The 13,972-nt window shown below is 50.4% G+C and overlaps 1 protein-coding gene across 2 annotated transcripts; it reads left to right on the plus strand.

Annotated features, from left to right (window-relative positions):
• Positions 1–814: 814 nt before the first annotated feature.
• SIX1 (SIX homeobox 1) lies at positions 815–5,565 on the plus strand. Of its 2 annotated transcripts, none has more exons than XM_081830430.1 (2): positions 815–1,638; positions 3,722–3,866. In XM_081830430.1, exons 1-2 carry the CDS (start codon positions 1,138–1,140, stop codon positions 3,731–3,733), a joined length of 513 nt encoding a protein of 170 aa, XP_081686556.1. In that variant the 5' UTR covers positions 815–1,137; the 3' UTR covers positions 3,734–3,866. The 2 variants fall into 2 exon arrangements, with proteins under 2 accessions (XP_081686556.1, XP_006730112.1); XM_006730049.3 differs by having other exon boundaries at positions 828–1,697; positions 3,722–5,565.
• The last annotated feature ends 8,407 nt before the right edge of the window (positions 5,566–13,972 follow it).

Raw genomic sequence — 13,972 nt, forward strand, 5'->3', positions numbered from 1 at the left:
TCCTCAGTAGCAGAGGAATGGAAAACGCAAACGCGCCGATGGGGAAACTGAGTCCAGAAAGCTGCCCGCTTAAACCACAGAACGTTAAGATACCAAATCACAAATGAACCCTCAGAATCTTTATTTGCTCAGCAACAATGCTCTAAACAGCTCTTCGATGGTCCCAAATAGTCGTGGCCTCTTGAAAATGAGGGAAGCGCTATCCAGCTGGGAATACTTGTGCCCTATGGAGGGCGGTGGGGGCGAAGGAAGAACGGCGGAGGAAATTAGGCTCCTAGAGTTGAAGTCAGCCGGGGAGAAGCCACTCTTCCAGAGGCTGCAGCCCGGAGCCCAGTTCTGATCTTGTATTATTTATCGCGTTCCCTAAGCTATTCATCAATCCATTATTTATTCATTCCAACATTAAGGTAATTAAATATGAGCTCACCGGCAAAGGGCAAGTCTGCAAGGGACAGGGACAGGGGTACGGAGGAAGAGGAGAGGAATTATAAGGTCTGGAGTCATTGATTTGTGCAGAGATGTGCACGGCTGCCCTTAGGTGACACTGGAGAGGGGGCTCACGTTGCAGGGTCCTGACGCGCTCACCCACTCACACCCCCCGCCCCTGGGCAGCGCGGCTCCCTCCTCCCCCCTCTCACCCTTCTTCCCACCTCTCCGGGTCCTTCTCCTCCCACCACTCCCTATCCCGGGCTCCACTGCCGCGCCCTCCCCGCGCGGGGCGGCGCGGCCTCGCTGCCTGGCCCGGCGGCGCGCGGGCTGGCCAGCCCCGGATAGGCGCCGCCCGCAGCCAATCAGCGCGCCGGGGGACGCTGCGCGCTTTAAGGCCGCTGCGGGGAGAACAGAAACCAAGTTCCCCGGCAACGAGCAGCATCAACCCGGCGGGAGGCGGGAGGCCGGAGCCAGAGAGGCCCAAAAGGCTGCGGAGTGAGCCGGCCGCTCGGTGTCCAGCGACCCCCCCCTCGTCCTTCTTCCTCGGCCGCCCAGCCCTAAATTTCGACCAGCTTTTTCGCCTACGGAAATCCTAGGGAGGGGGTTAGGAGCAGCTGCGCCCCCCTCCCTGCGACTGCCGCCCCCTGCTTTTTCGGCGCTGCTCCCTGCCGCGTGCGCCCGGGCAGTGCACCTCGGCAGGCCCCAGCCATGTCGATGCTGCCGTCGTTCGGCTTCACGCAGGAGCAAGTGGCGTGCGTGTGCGAAGTTCTGCAGCAAGGCGGGAACCTGGAGCGTCTGGGCAGGTTCCTGTGGTCGCTCCCCGCCTGCGACCACCTGCACAAGAACGAAAGCGTGCTCAAGGCCAAGGCCGTGGTTGCCTTCCACCGCGGGAACTTCCGCGAGCTCTACAAGATCCTGGAGAGCCACCAGTTCTCGCCTCACAACCATCCCAAGCTGCAGCAACTGTGGCTGAAGGCGCACTACGTGGAGGCCGAGAAGCTGCGCGGCCGGCCGCTGGGCGCGGTGGGCAAATATCGAGTGCGCCGAAAATTCCCGCTGCCGCGCACCATCTGGGACGGCGAGGAGACCAGCTACTGCTTCAAGGAGAAGTCACGGGGCGTGCTGCGCGAGTGGTACGCGCACAACCCATACCCCTCGCCTCGTGAGAAGCGGGAGCTGGCCGAGGCCACTGGGCTCACCACCACCCAGGTCAGCAACTGGTTTAAGAACCGGAGGCAAAGAGACCGGGCCGCGGAGGCCAAGGAAAGGTACGCGGCGTGCTTCCCGCTGCTCGGGCGACCCCGGGAAGCCTTCCTTTCCCCTCCGCCCCTTCTCGCCCCTGCTGGCACCCGCCACCGCGTCCTCCCGGTCGGCTGGAGCCCGTCCGCGGGGCGGCGCCCAGGCCTCCGCGGTACTGCAGCGAAAGTTCATGAACTCTGAGATCGCTTGCTAGGGATGGGGAGTCATTTGATTTGAGCGCCCGCGCGTGGGCTTCTTGGGGGTGTGAGTGTCAGGAAATATTGGCGCTAGGTTTGTTTTTCATGCCTCCTTGGTTGGCTGGGGCGACGAGTGGGGGTGGGGGGTGCGGAGTGAGTTTCGAGATCCACTACAGGGGAAGTGTTGATTGGTGTCTCCAGGAAAGGGGTTCGGTGGGGGCTGAGGGTAGCGAACCTCTCTGCTCTTGCTCCCCAGAGGGGTGGAGCTGGCCTGAGACATCTGCTCTGTCCCCACTCCCGCCGCGTTCCGTACTCGCTCTCTCCTGGTAGGCTTTTGGGGCGAGAGGTCGCCGCTTCATTCCGTACTAGCTGTATAAAGGGAGGAGACTTTACAAAGAAATCCACAGAAAAGAGGGCTTTGGAAGAGTTGGCGCTTCATTATCTGGCGCCTGCTCCTCTCGGGGCTGCCTCGCGCGTGTCCCGCTGCCTCGGCGGGTCCATCTGGCGGTCCGCGCCGCCGGCCCGGATGAGGAAGGGGTCCCCAGTCGCAGACTTCTCTCTGGAGCTCAGAAGGCAATCTTATTTTAACCTGTCTCTGCCTCCGCCCTCCTCGCGCGAACACCCGGGTCCACCTGGCCCCGCTCCATCCGTTTGCTGTGCAGTTTCCGGACGAGGTTCGGAAGAGCGCGGGGAGGCGGCGGCGGCGGCGACGAGGGCGCTCCGGGAAGCCGAGGAGTTCTGGGGAAACCTAAGCACCCGGGAAGGCTGGGTTTCCTTTGTTCGCTTCCGAGCCTGGGGGCCGCACATGTCGCCTCTGCGTTCCCCTCTGGGTGGAAAAGCATGGAGCCTGGATCCTCTCAGCTGCAGTGGCTTTTCTGGGCGAGAGACTGGGAGGGCCGGGGAGAGAAAGAGGGAGCCAGGCAGGCGCTGGGGCCGAGGAGGATGGGCCTGAAGGCGGAAGCGGTCAGGGCTTCGAAATGCTGAAGTTTACCAGCACCGAGCGTCCGGACCGACGCCCGGGCATGCCGCACCGGCTCTTGGGCTGAGCGGGGTCTCGAAGTTTCCTCTGCGGGGAAACGGTGCGCTGTTGTGGGTGTCCGACAGGGGGTTTGAGAGGGGGGCTGTGAGGGACTCAGGGCTGAGCGACTAACACGGGGACAGGGACAATACGGTTCCAGTTAGATTTTAGTTACATTTTAAACGGTCGTCCTGTAAGCCAGGCCCGAGGGCCCACTCCCTGCTGAAATCGGCTTCGCTCCTGTGTTTACTCAGGTCACTGGGCTGCTCCGGACACCACTTCCCATGACCTGTCCTGTGCTTCTGAATCCGCAACCGACGGGCAGGGCCAGGGAAACTCGACGTTTAATTGTTTCCTCAGATGGGAATAGGGCAATTGACTTGATTCACCCTAGACATCTGCGCGTGGGGCTCTGTTTGTCCTCTGATCATTTTCTTTATCACCAACAACTATTTGTTGGAAGACTTTCAAACTTAATTACTTCTAAATGTGGTGCTGGTTGAGAGGTATTTAAAAATAACTGCTTGAACAAAATTTTTAAAGTAATTTCTGTGTTTCAAATAAGTCCTACTGATCTGGCTTTCTAAAATCTGGAAGAGGAAAGGACCTGGCTCCCCACAAGCTCTGTCCGTAGTTCCCCATTTCTCCAGACTCCTCTGCCTCCTTACTTCCCCCAGGACCCTTGGGAATGGGTGGGAGGGCACAGCTCCTCCATTCGGGTATATGACTGATTGCACAATGGCCCTTTCCTTCTTCCAGCTCCCCTCCTTCCACTCACACTTTTTTTAACCTACTTTTTTTTTTTTTTAACCATATGGTGTTGTCCTCTATTTCTTAGGGAGAACACTGAAAACAATAACTCCTCCTCCAACAAGCAGAATCAACTCTCTCCTCTGGAAGGGGGCAAGCCGCTCATGTCCAGCTCAGAAGAAGAATTCTCACCTCCCCAAAGTCCAGACCAGAACTCGGTACTTCTGCTGCAGGGCAATATGGGCCACGCCAGGAGCTCAAACTATTCTCTCCCTGGCTTAACCTCCTCGCAGCCCAGCCACAGCCTGCAAGCCCACCAACATCAGCTCCAGGACTCCCTGCTGGGCCCCCTCACCTCCAGTCTGGTGGACTTGGGGTCTTAAGTGGGGAGGGGCTGGGCCTGGAAGCAGTGACTAGGGACACCTGTAAATAGAAATCAGGAACATTTTTGCAGCTTGTTTCTGGGGTTCTCTGCATATAAAGGAATGGTGAACTTTCACAAATATCTTTTTAAAACTCAAAACCAACAGCAATCTCAAGCTTAGTTGCCTTCTTCTCTCCGACTCTTGCATTTCCCATCCCAGTGCAGAGATCAGGAAAAAAAAAAAAAACCCAAACAAACAAAAGCACCCAGTCACCCAGTCTTGGTTCTGGGCAATCCATGTGCCAGCTTCAGTAGCCTTTCTTTTTTTTTCAGTGAATGGGAATTACAAATCAACTGGATTTTAAATATTTCCTTTTAATTTATTTATGGAAAAGTCTTTTTGGGAAGAGGAAAAGGAAATGAAGAAAGAGAGAGAGAAGTCAAAATTGTGAAAATAAGAGCCTCCAGCCAGGAGGAACTGGTTGCATTCTTAAGGTGAATAGAAAAAATATGATCTTATAACTTTTTGATGGGGAAAATTAAGTTTACATTTTTCATTATTTAGTGTTAAACACTTTTATGTAGATTAAAATGAAAGAACAGTATTAGGGGGAAAAAAAAGTGCCTAAACGTCTTAATGCTCTCTGTGTAAGGCAATTAGAAATAGCAGTGACCATTAGTAATACAACTATTTTTGTCAAATTTAGTGGGGTTTTTGGTTGTTGTTTGTTTTCTTGGGTTTTTTTAATGGCAAACTTTAAAAATGTACCAATGTGAAAAAAACACTTTCCTGAATGCCATTACTTCTCATGCCCTTGAAGCTTTCATATCTGTAGCCTACTCCTGTTAAGGGTTTCTTTTGTTCCTAGTTTCTAGCCTGCAAAAATATACGACAAATCTGGCAACCTGGTATTTGTTACTAAAACAGCATGTGTTTTCAGGTTTCTTTTCTATTGTACCTAAACCAGTCTAAATTAAAACTTAGTAGAACACCAGGAGTATGATTCTGTTTCTGAAAGGTGAGTTGTGTATTGCTGTCATTGGCCTCCCCCTCTTTTTTTTTGAAGTTTTCTTGCTTTCTTACTTAATGGTGGTTGTGAATTGCAGGGTACTTTGAAGGCCACCACCTGAGCCAGGAGTGGTGACTGAGTTGATTATGTGACAGAAAAAGAGTGAAATTAGCTTTGGGGTATTTATTTTTTTATTATTTAGGTATGAAGTTTTGTTTACCACTAGCTCTTCTCCACAGCGTTCATATGTTAACTCAGCTCTTTTGTATTAATGAGTTTATGACAAGACTGTGAAAGTAAAATAATTTATCTGCTTGAAAGAAAAGGGGGGGCACTTGAACAAGGATAACAACATTGTGAATTAATCTGTATAAATAGAAAGCAGACCAGTAGGACCAGAGCTCTTTGCGCTGCTGCCGGATAGTGTCCAGAAAAATCCCAGTAATCATGTAGGCTCCATATTATTTTTGCCTGGGGCAAAAATGATGTATCTTTGTATTTAGCTTTTAAAATTAGTGAAACAAATGGCATTATTTATTAAAATTCTACTCAGGATAACAGGACTGGCTTGCTTGTGCTTTGTAAAAATATTGCTCCCCAGAGAGAATCTATTTATTTTCTGACATGACAGTTTCATAATTTTGATTTTTCCTCATCCGTGTCACTATTAATATATTCATTTTTTTTCTTACTCTTTCCTATCTTTCCTGTCCTGATCTAGGAGATTGAGGTGTGTGTATGGGGTGGGGAGTGGAATTTAGGCCTTATTATGAGTTGGTTTTTTTTTTTTTTAATGTCAAATAGCTTTGACTGAGTTCAAAGGAGAAAGGATCACTGTACTTAACTGTAGTCACTTTTACTTATAAAGTCATTTTTTCCCCCTCAGTGATGGACAGATGTGCACACAGCCGCTGGGAGACCATCATTTGGATTGGGAGCTCAGGGTCCCAATCTCCCTTGTTAGTGTTTTGGATCATTAAGTTGGTGTTTATTTAAGTCACGAGGGTGTTTATTCTCCATGTCTTGGGCCACGGAGAAATGCCACCCTCTGCAGGAGGGGCTCTCACAGGGGATCTCCGCACATTCTTCACATTCACTCCCCAAAACAAACACCCTGCACAAAGATAGCTTTCAATGACCCTGACAGGCTTCAAAGGACACCGCGGAAATCTCCCTGGAAAATAAGGAAGGGCCAATTACTTTAATTTCTTACATGCCCTCTCTTCCTACTCCGCTGACTACCCCCCACTCTTCCAGCTCTGCTTGGTATAATTTTAGACTCGTGGAAGGTCTGTTTCCCTGGGCCCCGGGGCCCACTTCCTGCTCCCTCAGTTGGTGAATCTTGGAAAGAAAGGTCTGCAGATCTGGCGAGGAGCAGAGCGGGCCAGTCCTGTAAAAACCCCTGTGATTACTGCTTGTAAACTCGTTAAAAGGACAATTTTCTGTCGCAGTCATAAACTCTTTGTAAAATCCCTGGCACTCGATTCAGAGTGTGCATATTCCAGATGTGTTTAATAAGAAATTGCACAATATGCCTTCCTCCACCATCCCCGGCTCAGTCTGGCTGAACTAGGGACAAGCAGGAGGAGGCGAGAAAGCTGGATATTCCTGTGAGTTTTCTTGGCAATCTTAAAACGATCATTGGGGGGAACTAACCACATTTTTTTTTCCTTGAGGAAATCTTCGAGGACCAGCTGTTAAGGGACCTCCAATTTATCTTCTCGGCGTCGCAGTTTAACTGAATCAAAAGCCACTTTTCGTTTCTCCTTTGCAGGTTTCTTAATGATAGCCAAAGTAATGAACAACGGCTTATAAATAGTGTTTTTAGGACGAAACCTTACAGCCTTTTGCCAAGTAAAATGAAAAAAAAAAAAAAAAACCAACACAAACAAACCACACAAATATTAGGGCGATTTCTTTTCCCTGACGTTTTAAATCTGAACACACAATTGTTCGGGTCCCAGCTGCCTGCTCGCCTTGACCTCTTGGCTGAGAACGAAGCTTCCTAAGTATTCGGAGGCAAAGGGACGTGGCCGGCGGTTAGCCCTCAAAGCCCCACGAGCTGCAGGCAAGGAGACTGGCGCCGTCGGGGCCGGGCGCTGCGGGTCTTGAACCAATTCTGCAGGCAAGGACAGCTTGGTCTTGACCCCGAGCTCAAGTGGAAACTTCCAGGAAGAGGCATTGGCTTTGGCGTTTATGGGCAAACTCTGTTTGCTGAGCGGTGACCCTCGTGAACGCCCCTCTGCCCCGCACCTTGACGGCCAGTCGGGCACCTGGCACTGAACCCACGCAGAGCCGCGGTTGCTCTGCTCGGCCGCCGCTGCCGCCGCGACTCCCGCAGCGGCTGCGGCTGAAGGGGGCTTCATTCCTACCGCTCCCCCACCTGGAGGCCTTTGGTAACGTCTGCAGGCAGAACTCCAGGTCCTGGGAATCCAGAAGCGTCCATGCCGTGCCACTCGGGCTGCAGAAAACTGGGGGAGCTCCTCCCGCCACCCGCAGACTCCAGAGGCAGTTCCTTGCCACTCTCTGCCCTCCCGAGGCGCGGGGAGTCCGGGCGCCGCAGCTCTCTCCTCCCGGCCCTGGCGGGGCCTCTTCTCCACCGGTTCACAGACAATCGCGCCCGGGTCCCGCATCCCAGCTCAGCTCCAGCGGCCTGGTGGGCCGGCCCGCGGAAACCTTGAGTACAGAGGCTGCGAGGCTGTCCCCGAGGGGCAGACACCCAGGCGGGAGCCTGAGCTTCGCGGGACAATGAGCAGCCGTCGTCTTGTGTACCCCGGAGCCACCTCTCCGGCCCAAGTCCCGGTCTCCCCCTTTGAGTCGTGGAGCCGAGCTAAATTCTGGGCGAGGCGCGTGGGTGGCCGCGGACGCACTACTGCGGGGTTGGAGCAGGCCGGGCGGCGGCAGGGTGAGGCAGTCCTGGCCCCGGGCTGCGCGGGGCCGGGCCGCACGTGTGCACGCTCTCGGGTTCTCCGACACCGCGCTTTGGGTCCAGGGCAGCGGCCTCGGGCCGCAGAGCCTAGTCGGGAGGCGGCCTAGGCCCCGCCGCTGTTCCCTACTGCCCTTCCTGCTTCAGCTATGCCCCGTCTCCTTTGCTTCCTGGGGCCTCGGCCTCGGCTTTCGGATCTGTGCTTCTCACCCGCGCCCTTGGCAGAGGAGTGCCAGCCAGAGAGGGCGTCTCTCCCCCCGCCCGTCGCTAGAGCGTCGTCGGTCGAGGAGAGCGGCCCTGGTATCTAGACTCCCCTTCTGCGGCGGGGGGACATTTTCCCCTGGGCCGGTGGCCCTGGGCCGGGCAGCAGCCTCTTCTCCAGGCACGGTCCGCGGCCCCAGCAGGGAAGGCACCAGCCGAGGCCTGCGGGGCGCTTCGGGCCGCCGGGCTATCGCCGCGCGCATTCTGCCCTTCTCTGGTGGGGTAGGTGGCGTTGACAGGGACACCGGGATCAGGGTAAGGTGAGGAGAGTCGTTGGTGGCCCACGTGCTCTCTCTGAGCTGTTTCCCCTTTTTCTGAGCTTTCCCCAGGAGAGGAACACTAACACTCTCCCCAGCTACCTTCTCCAGCCGCCGGAAGCCAGCGGAACCAGTGCCTGTGCCCATTTCGCCCCCAAAGGGCAATCCGCACGGAGGCTGCCCGAGGGCTCGGGCCCTTAGCCAGCAGGTCTGCTCTGCGACCTTAGGTGGGAACTTCTGAGCCCCTCGAGATCACAGTGACCCCTCCCCCAGTCTGATTGACTCCAGTAGCTCCACCTGGAAGGTTCTCTAAAGAGACTGAGGAGCCAGCCAGGAACAAAAAGTCAAAATCTTGGGCGAATTGTTGGCTTACTGTCCACCCAGAAAAAGCGCTGCCCTGGGAAGGCCGCGTTTTCTCTAATGTTTTAAGCCGAGTATACACACACAATTTCGTGCCAGCTGATGAAATTGGAAACCTGTCCTCCCACTGAGGATGACAATCAGTGTTTTAGACGCTGTGGTACTTTCAGACAGCGAAAAACAACACTACAGTAGCATTTAAAAACAAAGAGAAGGAGACTGCTTGAGGCGCGTGGACGCCGGGCTCTCCAGTTTGAGTTTCAGCTTCTCTCCTTTTAACTTGTTAATGGACAGCTGAGACCCTATTCTCAGCAGGTAGAGCACAACCAACCAGAAGTTGCTCCCCTCTTTTTCTTTGCTGCATGGGAGTCTTTTGTTCTCCCTCTCCTTTTGGGAAAGTGCTCGTTTATTGTTTTCCTTTGCCATAACGTTAAAATATTCTTAAAATCACTTTTTTTTTTTCTGGATCCAACAGGAAAATGTAGAAAGAAAAACAAAGCCAAAAAACTGAAAACCAAACCTCCAACAATCTTATCATTGAGAGAAAAAAAGGTTAACTTCAGATTTAACACACACTTAAGCTTACCTGAAGTGGCTACCCACTTGTAATTAAAATACTACGAGGTGATACTGATTGCTCTCCTTTCTTCACTGTTATTAGTGGCTGTCATGAAAAGGACAGGTAAGTAGAAAGATAGATGCTGGCCCTTTACTTTAGTAAGGAGTCATGGAAATGCATACTAGCTCCCTCCATCTGGTCCCCTGGTCTTCCTACTCCAAATTAGAGATAAATCTTTTATATGACTGACATAGGCAGACCCAAATAGAAGCACTCATGAATTAACACAAGTCAAATTTATTTCAACTTACTATATAATTTATTTTAATTTAGGATTTAAAATTGATTATGACTTAAAATATCATGGTTTATTTATAATAGATACATGGGTTTTTGGGGGGAGTGGTGGTTCAGGACCTGAGCTGATATGGATGTGGGATCTTAAAGGAAAGAACAGCCCTAGACAACATATTTTTACTAAACATAGGGCATTAAACTGTTTTAGGATTCTTAAAGAACATTGAAAGCTTTAACATTTCATAGAGCTGGTCAGTCAGCATCCCTAATACAAAATCTGCAGGTTCTTGTCAGCAAGCCTGCAAAACCAACTTTCTGGGTGTTCTTTACTTATATTAAGTGTTTTTTGTTTTGTTTTTTACAAACTCAACTACTCTCTTTTGCTCCCCTACCCCAGGCATGACTTCAGCTGCTTTGCAACACTTCAATTCTAATTTGAGTTGCCACTTATCCAAATAATCTAAATACCAGGAAAAGGCAATGGGACTGTGAAAAAAACAAAACAAAACAAAACAAACCCACATAGCTGTGACATCTTTAGTTAGCTCTCACAGAGATATTATATTTAAACTGGAAGCATCAGTATGCAGTAATGCTCCCTTAACTTTTGCAGTTTTTATGTGGTGGGGGGGGATAGTTGTGGGGACTGATGTGTGTGGTTGGTGGAGGGGAGCAAAAACTTACAGTGCTTGTACAGAAAATGCCCATTTTTGAGGAGGAGGTGGCATAGTCTGCAACACCTTGCAAAAGGCAACTTTACCTCTAAGTCAAGGGGATAGTTACATGGAAGAAGCATTAGCTCTGTATTTATTTAGAATGCCGTGAATGTGAAAGTAGGTAACAAGCTTAAAAAAATTAAGCCAGATAGAAAGTCAATGTGCCTTAGTATCTACGAAGTGAAAAGAACATTTAAACAATTGGAGCCTTGTCTGTCTGCAGATATGTGTGGTGAATATTTTCTATGCGTTGCTGATGCTATATAAACATAACATGCTTCCTCTTAAAGTCAAGTTCTTGATTTTAATTGAAGAATAATATTGCTCAGGGCTCTACCTCTGAGTACAAATAGCTAATCTAAGAAAATCAGTTCTGGGAATCTGGAAGCAATGGCTGATTTCAAAATAAACATACAAAATCTTCATAAAGAAAGCCAGGAGGATTATTTTTACATACAATATATCTCCTGATTTCTCACACACACAAAAATCTTTTATGGTAAAACTAAAAGGCTGAATGACAATGCAGTCCCCTTACCATACTCCTGTTTTAAAAAATCAGTCTGTTTTAAGGCTCCCAAACTGTCCTTGTTAACTTTTCTAACATTAATGTATCTTAGAAGCAAATCTGTATGGATTTCCTCTTTCCTTCTAATTAAATTTTTTTTCCCCAGGGAGGGAAAGAGTTCTAGGACAAAAAAAAAAAAAAAAAGAATGAAATAGAAAATAAAGGTATAGTTCAAAATTTGTATTATAGTATTTAATAAGTAGCAGTTAAACAGTATCCACACAACAAAGAACACTAGTATGCTAACTTTTCTGTTTTTGAGCAACTAAGGCAAGAAGTAATTTTTTAAAAAAAAATTACTTCTGAATTAGGAATAAAATAAATGGAAATTTTGAGATAATTTGGATTTTCTAATACAGAGCCCAACATGGATGCTCAACAAGGTTGATTTAGGGAAGAGTCTGGGGGAGAGAAAACACCCATTTACAGACATTTCTTAGAAACTTGTGGTAGGGTAAAGGTTTTCTTTTAACTAGGGTTAAGCCCAACTGCACTGACACCAGGAAGGAAGGAGATGAATCTACCTAAGTTCAGAGACCACACCTGGGGCTCCTTTCAGTAGATAGAACCAGGTGACCGGAATATGCCCCATTTTCTCCTGGTTCCTTCATGTTCCAAGTCCCGCTAAGGTGGGAACCCCACAAACTAAGAAATTGCCAAGTTGAGCCAGATGTAAAGATGTTCCCTCCAATTCGCATTCAGGTCATTGATGTGAATGTGCGTTGGGTTTTCTGAAAGTTTATTTTTAGCTCCACTGGGGGACAAGAAAGAGTTAATTTGTTTTCTGACAGATTTCACACTGTGGGCAGGTCTGCCAAAAAGGAGAGGAAACAGAGAACAGCCCTATGATTAATTCTACCTGTTTTTCCCATGAGCGATCACCTGCTCCAGGGGTCATGAATAGCAGGTAGCACTCCCTCTCCAGGGCTCTGAGAGCTTCGTTTGTTTGGTGACAGCTGAGTGACAAGACCTGAAACCCGAGCCCATCGCCTGGCCTGATGGGGGGATAAAAACCCTGGATGTTCCCTCAAACATTTCAGGAAATGAAAGTTGTAACGCGATCCCTCCTGCGCCCACATCTCCCCCAGCAAACACAAAAGCTCAAAGGAGCCTTCTCGGGTTGAATTCGGCCTAGGGCTGACGGAGGGAAAGCGGAGCCCGGCGCGGGGTTGGGGGAGGAGAGAGGAGAGGGTTGGGGCTACGGCGGGCAGGCTCTCCGAGGGGCGGAAGGAGAGGAGAGCGCGGAGAGCGCAGGGCGCCAGCGGCCCGGGCGCCTCTCGGGGCCGACTTCCACGCCGCGCCCCGGGCGCTGCGCCTCCAGACCGCGGGGGCCGCCGCTGTCGCCACGGTCGCGTCTGTCGTGAGGGTCAACTCCGAGTGAGAAGGGAAACCGCGGCCTCAGGCCCAGCACAGACCCCTGCTTTGTAGCGCGGCCTCTGCATCGGGGCCTAGAGCCTCCCGCCGGCGGCAGCGCAGGCCGCGGCCCAACCTTTGGGCGGAGGCTCTGGCACCCCGCGCCAGCTCTTGGGCAGAGGTGTCCCTTCCGACCCCACCCGGGGCCCAGGCCGGATGAGCTGCGGCGATCCTGAGGCCGAGCGGCGACAAGGCGCGGGCCTCACTCAGCGCCCTTGCGCTCGGCCGCCCCCATCAGTCAGCAGCATCCAGCCGCCTCCTGGCCTCGCCCGCACTGGCAGGGGACGCTCCCCGGCCGCGGTTGGGAGAGGGGGTCGGGGGGGGGGTAATGAGAGAAGCGAGCTGAGGAGTTGATGCTCAGACTCCCACGCGGCCAACCATCCTTGGGGCGTACTCTCCTGTCCATCACCGCGCCCTGGGCCCGCGCAACCTCAGGGTTGGGAGAAGGTAGTAAGCCCAAGGCCCCAAAAGACGCGTTTTTCTCCTTAGCCTGGACAGCAGCGACTGCTTGTTCTCTTACAGAATTTTCTTTTCTCTATGAGTTCAGACAGCATTATCAGTCCCCATCTCTCTCCCCAACCTTCATGGAGTCAAGGCAGGTGGTTTTGTTTTTGTTTTTGTCTTTAAAGTAGAAAGACATTACAGAGAGAACTGACGTGGGAAGGAGAGTGACGCGTTGTCACAGATCCATCACTGAGACACACTTGCAAACTGTGTGACTTTGCACCAGTTACCTAACTTCTCTGATCCTCAACAGGGAAAACAGGAACTATAATTCTTACCCTGCAGGGGTACTGTGAAGCTTAAATGAACGGAAGTATTAAATGTGAAGTGCTTGGCACAATAGGCATTTAATGAATAGTAGCTATAATTATAACGTGCTTGAGCCCTCCTTAGACTTGCACAAAGCCGCCTGGGAAAATTCCCATGATGCTAGCGTTTCCAGTGAGGGAAGATTATGGCCGTTTCCTCCTTTTGTCTGAAACACAGAAAGAGGCACAAGTTACTGCAATAGAGAGGTAAGGTCTGATTAGCCTTTGCGGGTAGTCAAAGCTGAAACTTATTTCTTGAAGCTCTGAGTCTAGAATCTTCGATTTTAACTCCAGTAATTTAATTCTGGAATGATATTTATATCTACAATGCTTGGATTTTGTCATCCCTATTCTTCATGATTTGAACACTTATGTAGATGCCATCATATATAGTAGAATTCCATTGATGAAAAATAAAACCCACTTAAATGTGCCTGAAAATGACAAATTACTTAGGAGGGAACTAAAGCATTCAGCTGAGTAGAGAATTTAAGGCCCCACCTAAATGTGTCAACATAAGTGTAGAGTAAGAAACTACTTTGAAGATTTAATGCTTTGCTGATGCTAACGCAGTGCTGGATATAATAGCACCTGATAAATATTTTTTGAGTAAATGAATGGGCTGCTGAAATGACAGAGAGTCTTTAGATAGAACACAATTCCCAGAGTTGGAATTGTGCAGGACCCTCTTGGGTACATTTCTTCTCTTGTGACACTCTCTAATAATCACCAGGGATAAATAGCTCATTTTGACATATTGTACATCCTTCTCTGATTTCAAGGACTTTCTCATTCA

The sequence above is a fragment of the Leptonychotes weddellii genome, chromosome 9, assembly GCF_054177405.1.
Source record: "Leptonychotes weddellii isolate Sample4059 chromosome 9, ASM5417740v2, whole genome shotgun sequence".
In the NCBI taxonomy this organism is placed as follows: domain Eukaryota; kingdom Metazoa; phylum Chordata; class Mammalia; order Carnivora; family Phocidae; genus Leptonychotes; species Leptonychotes weddellii.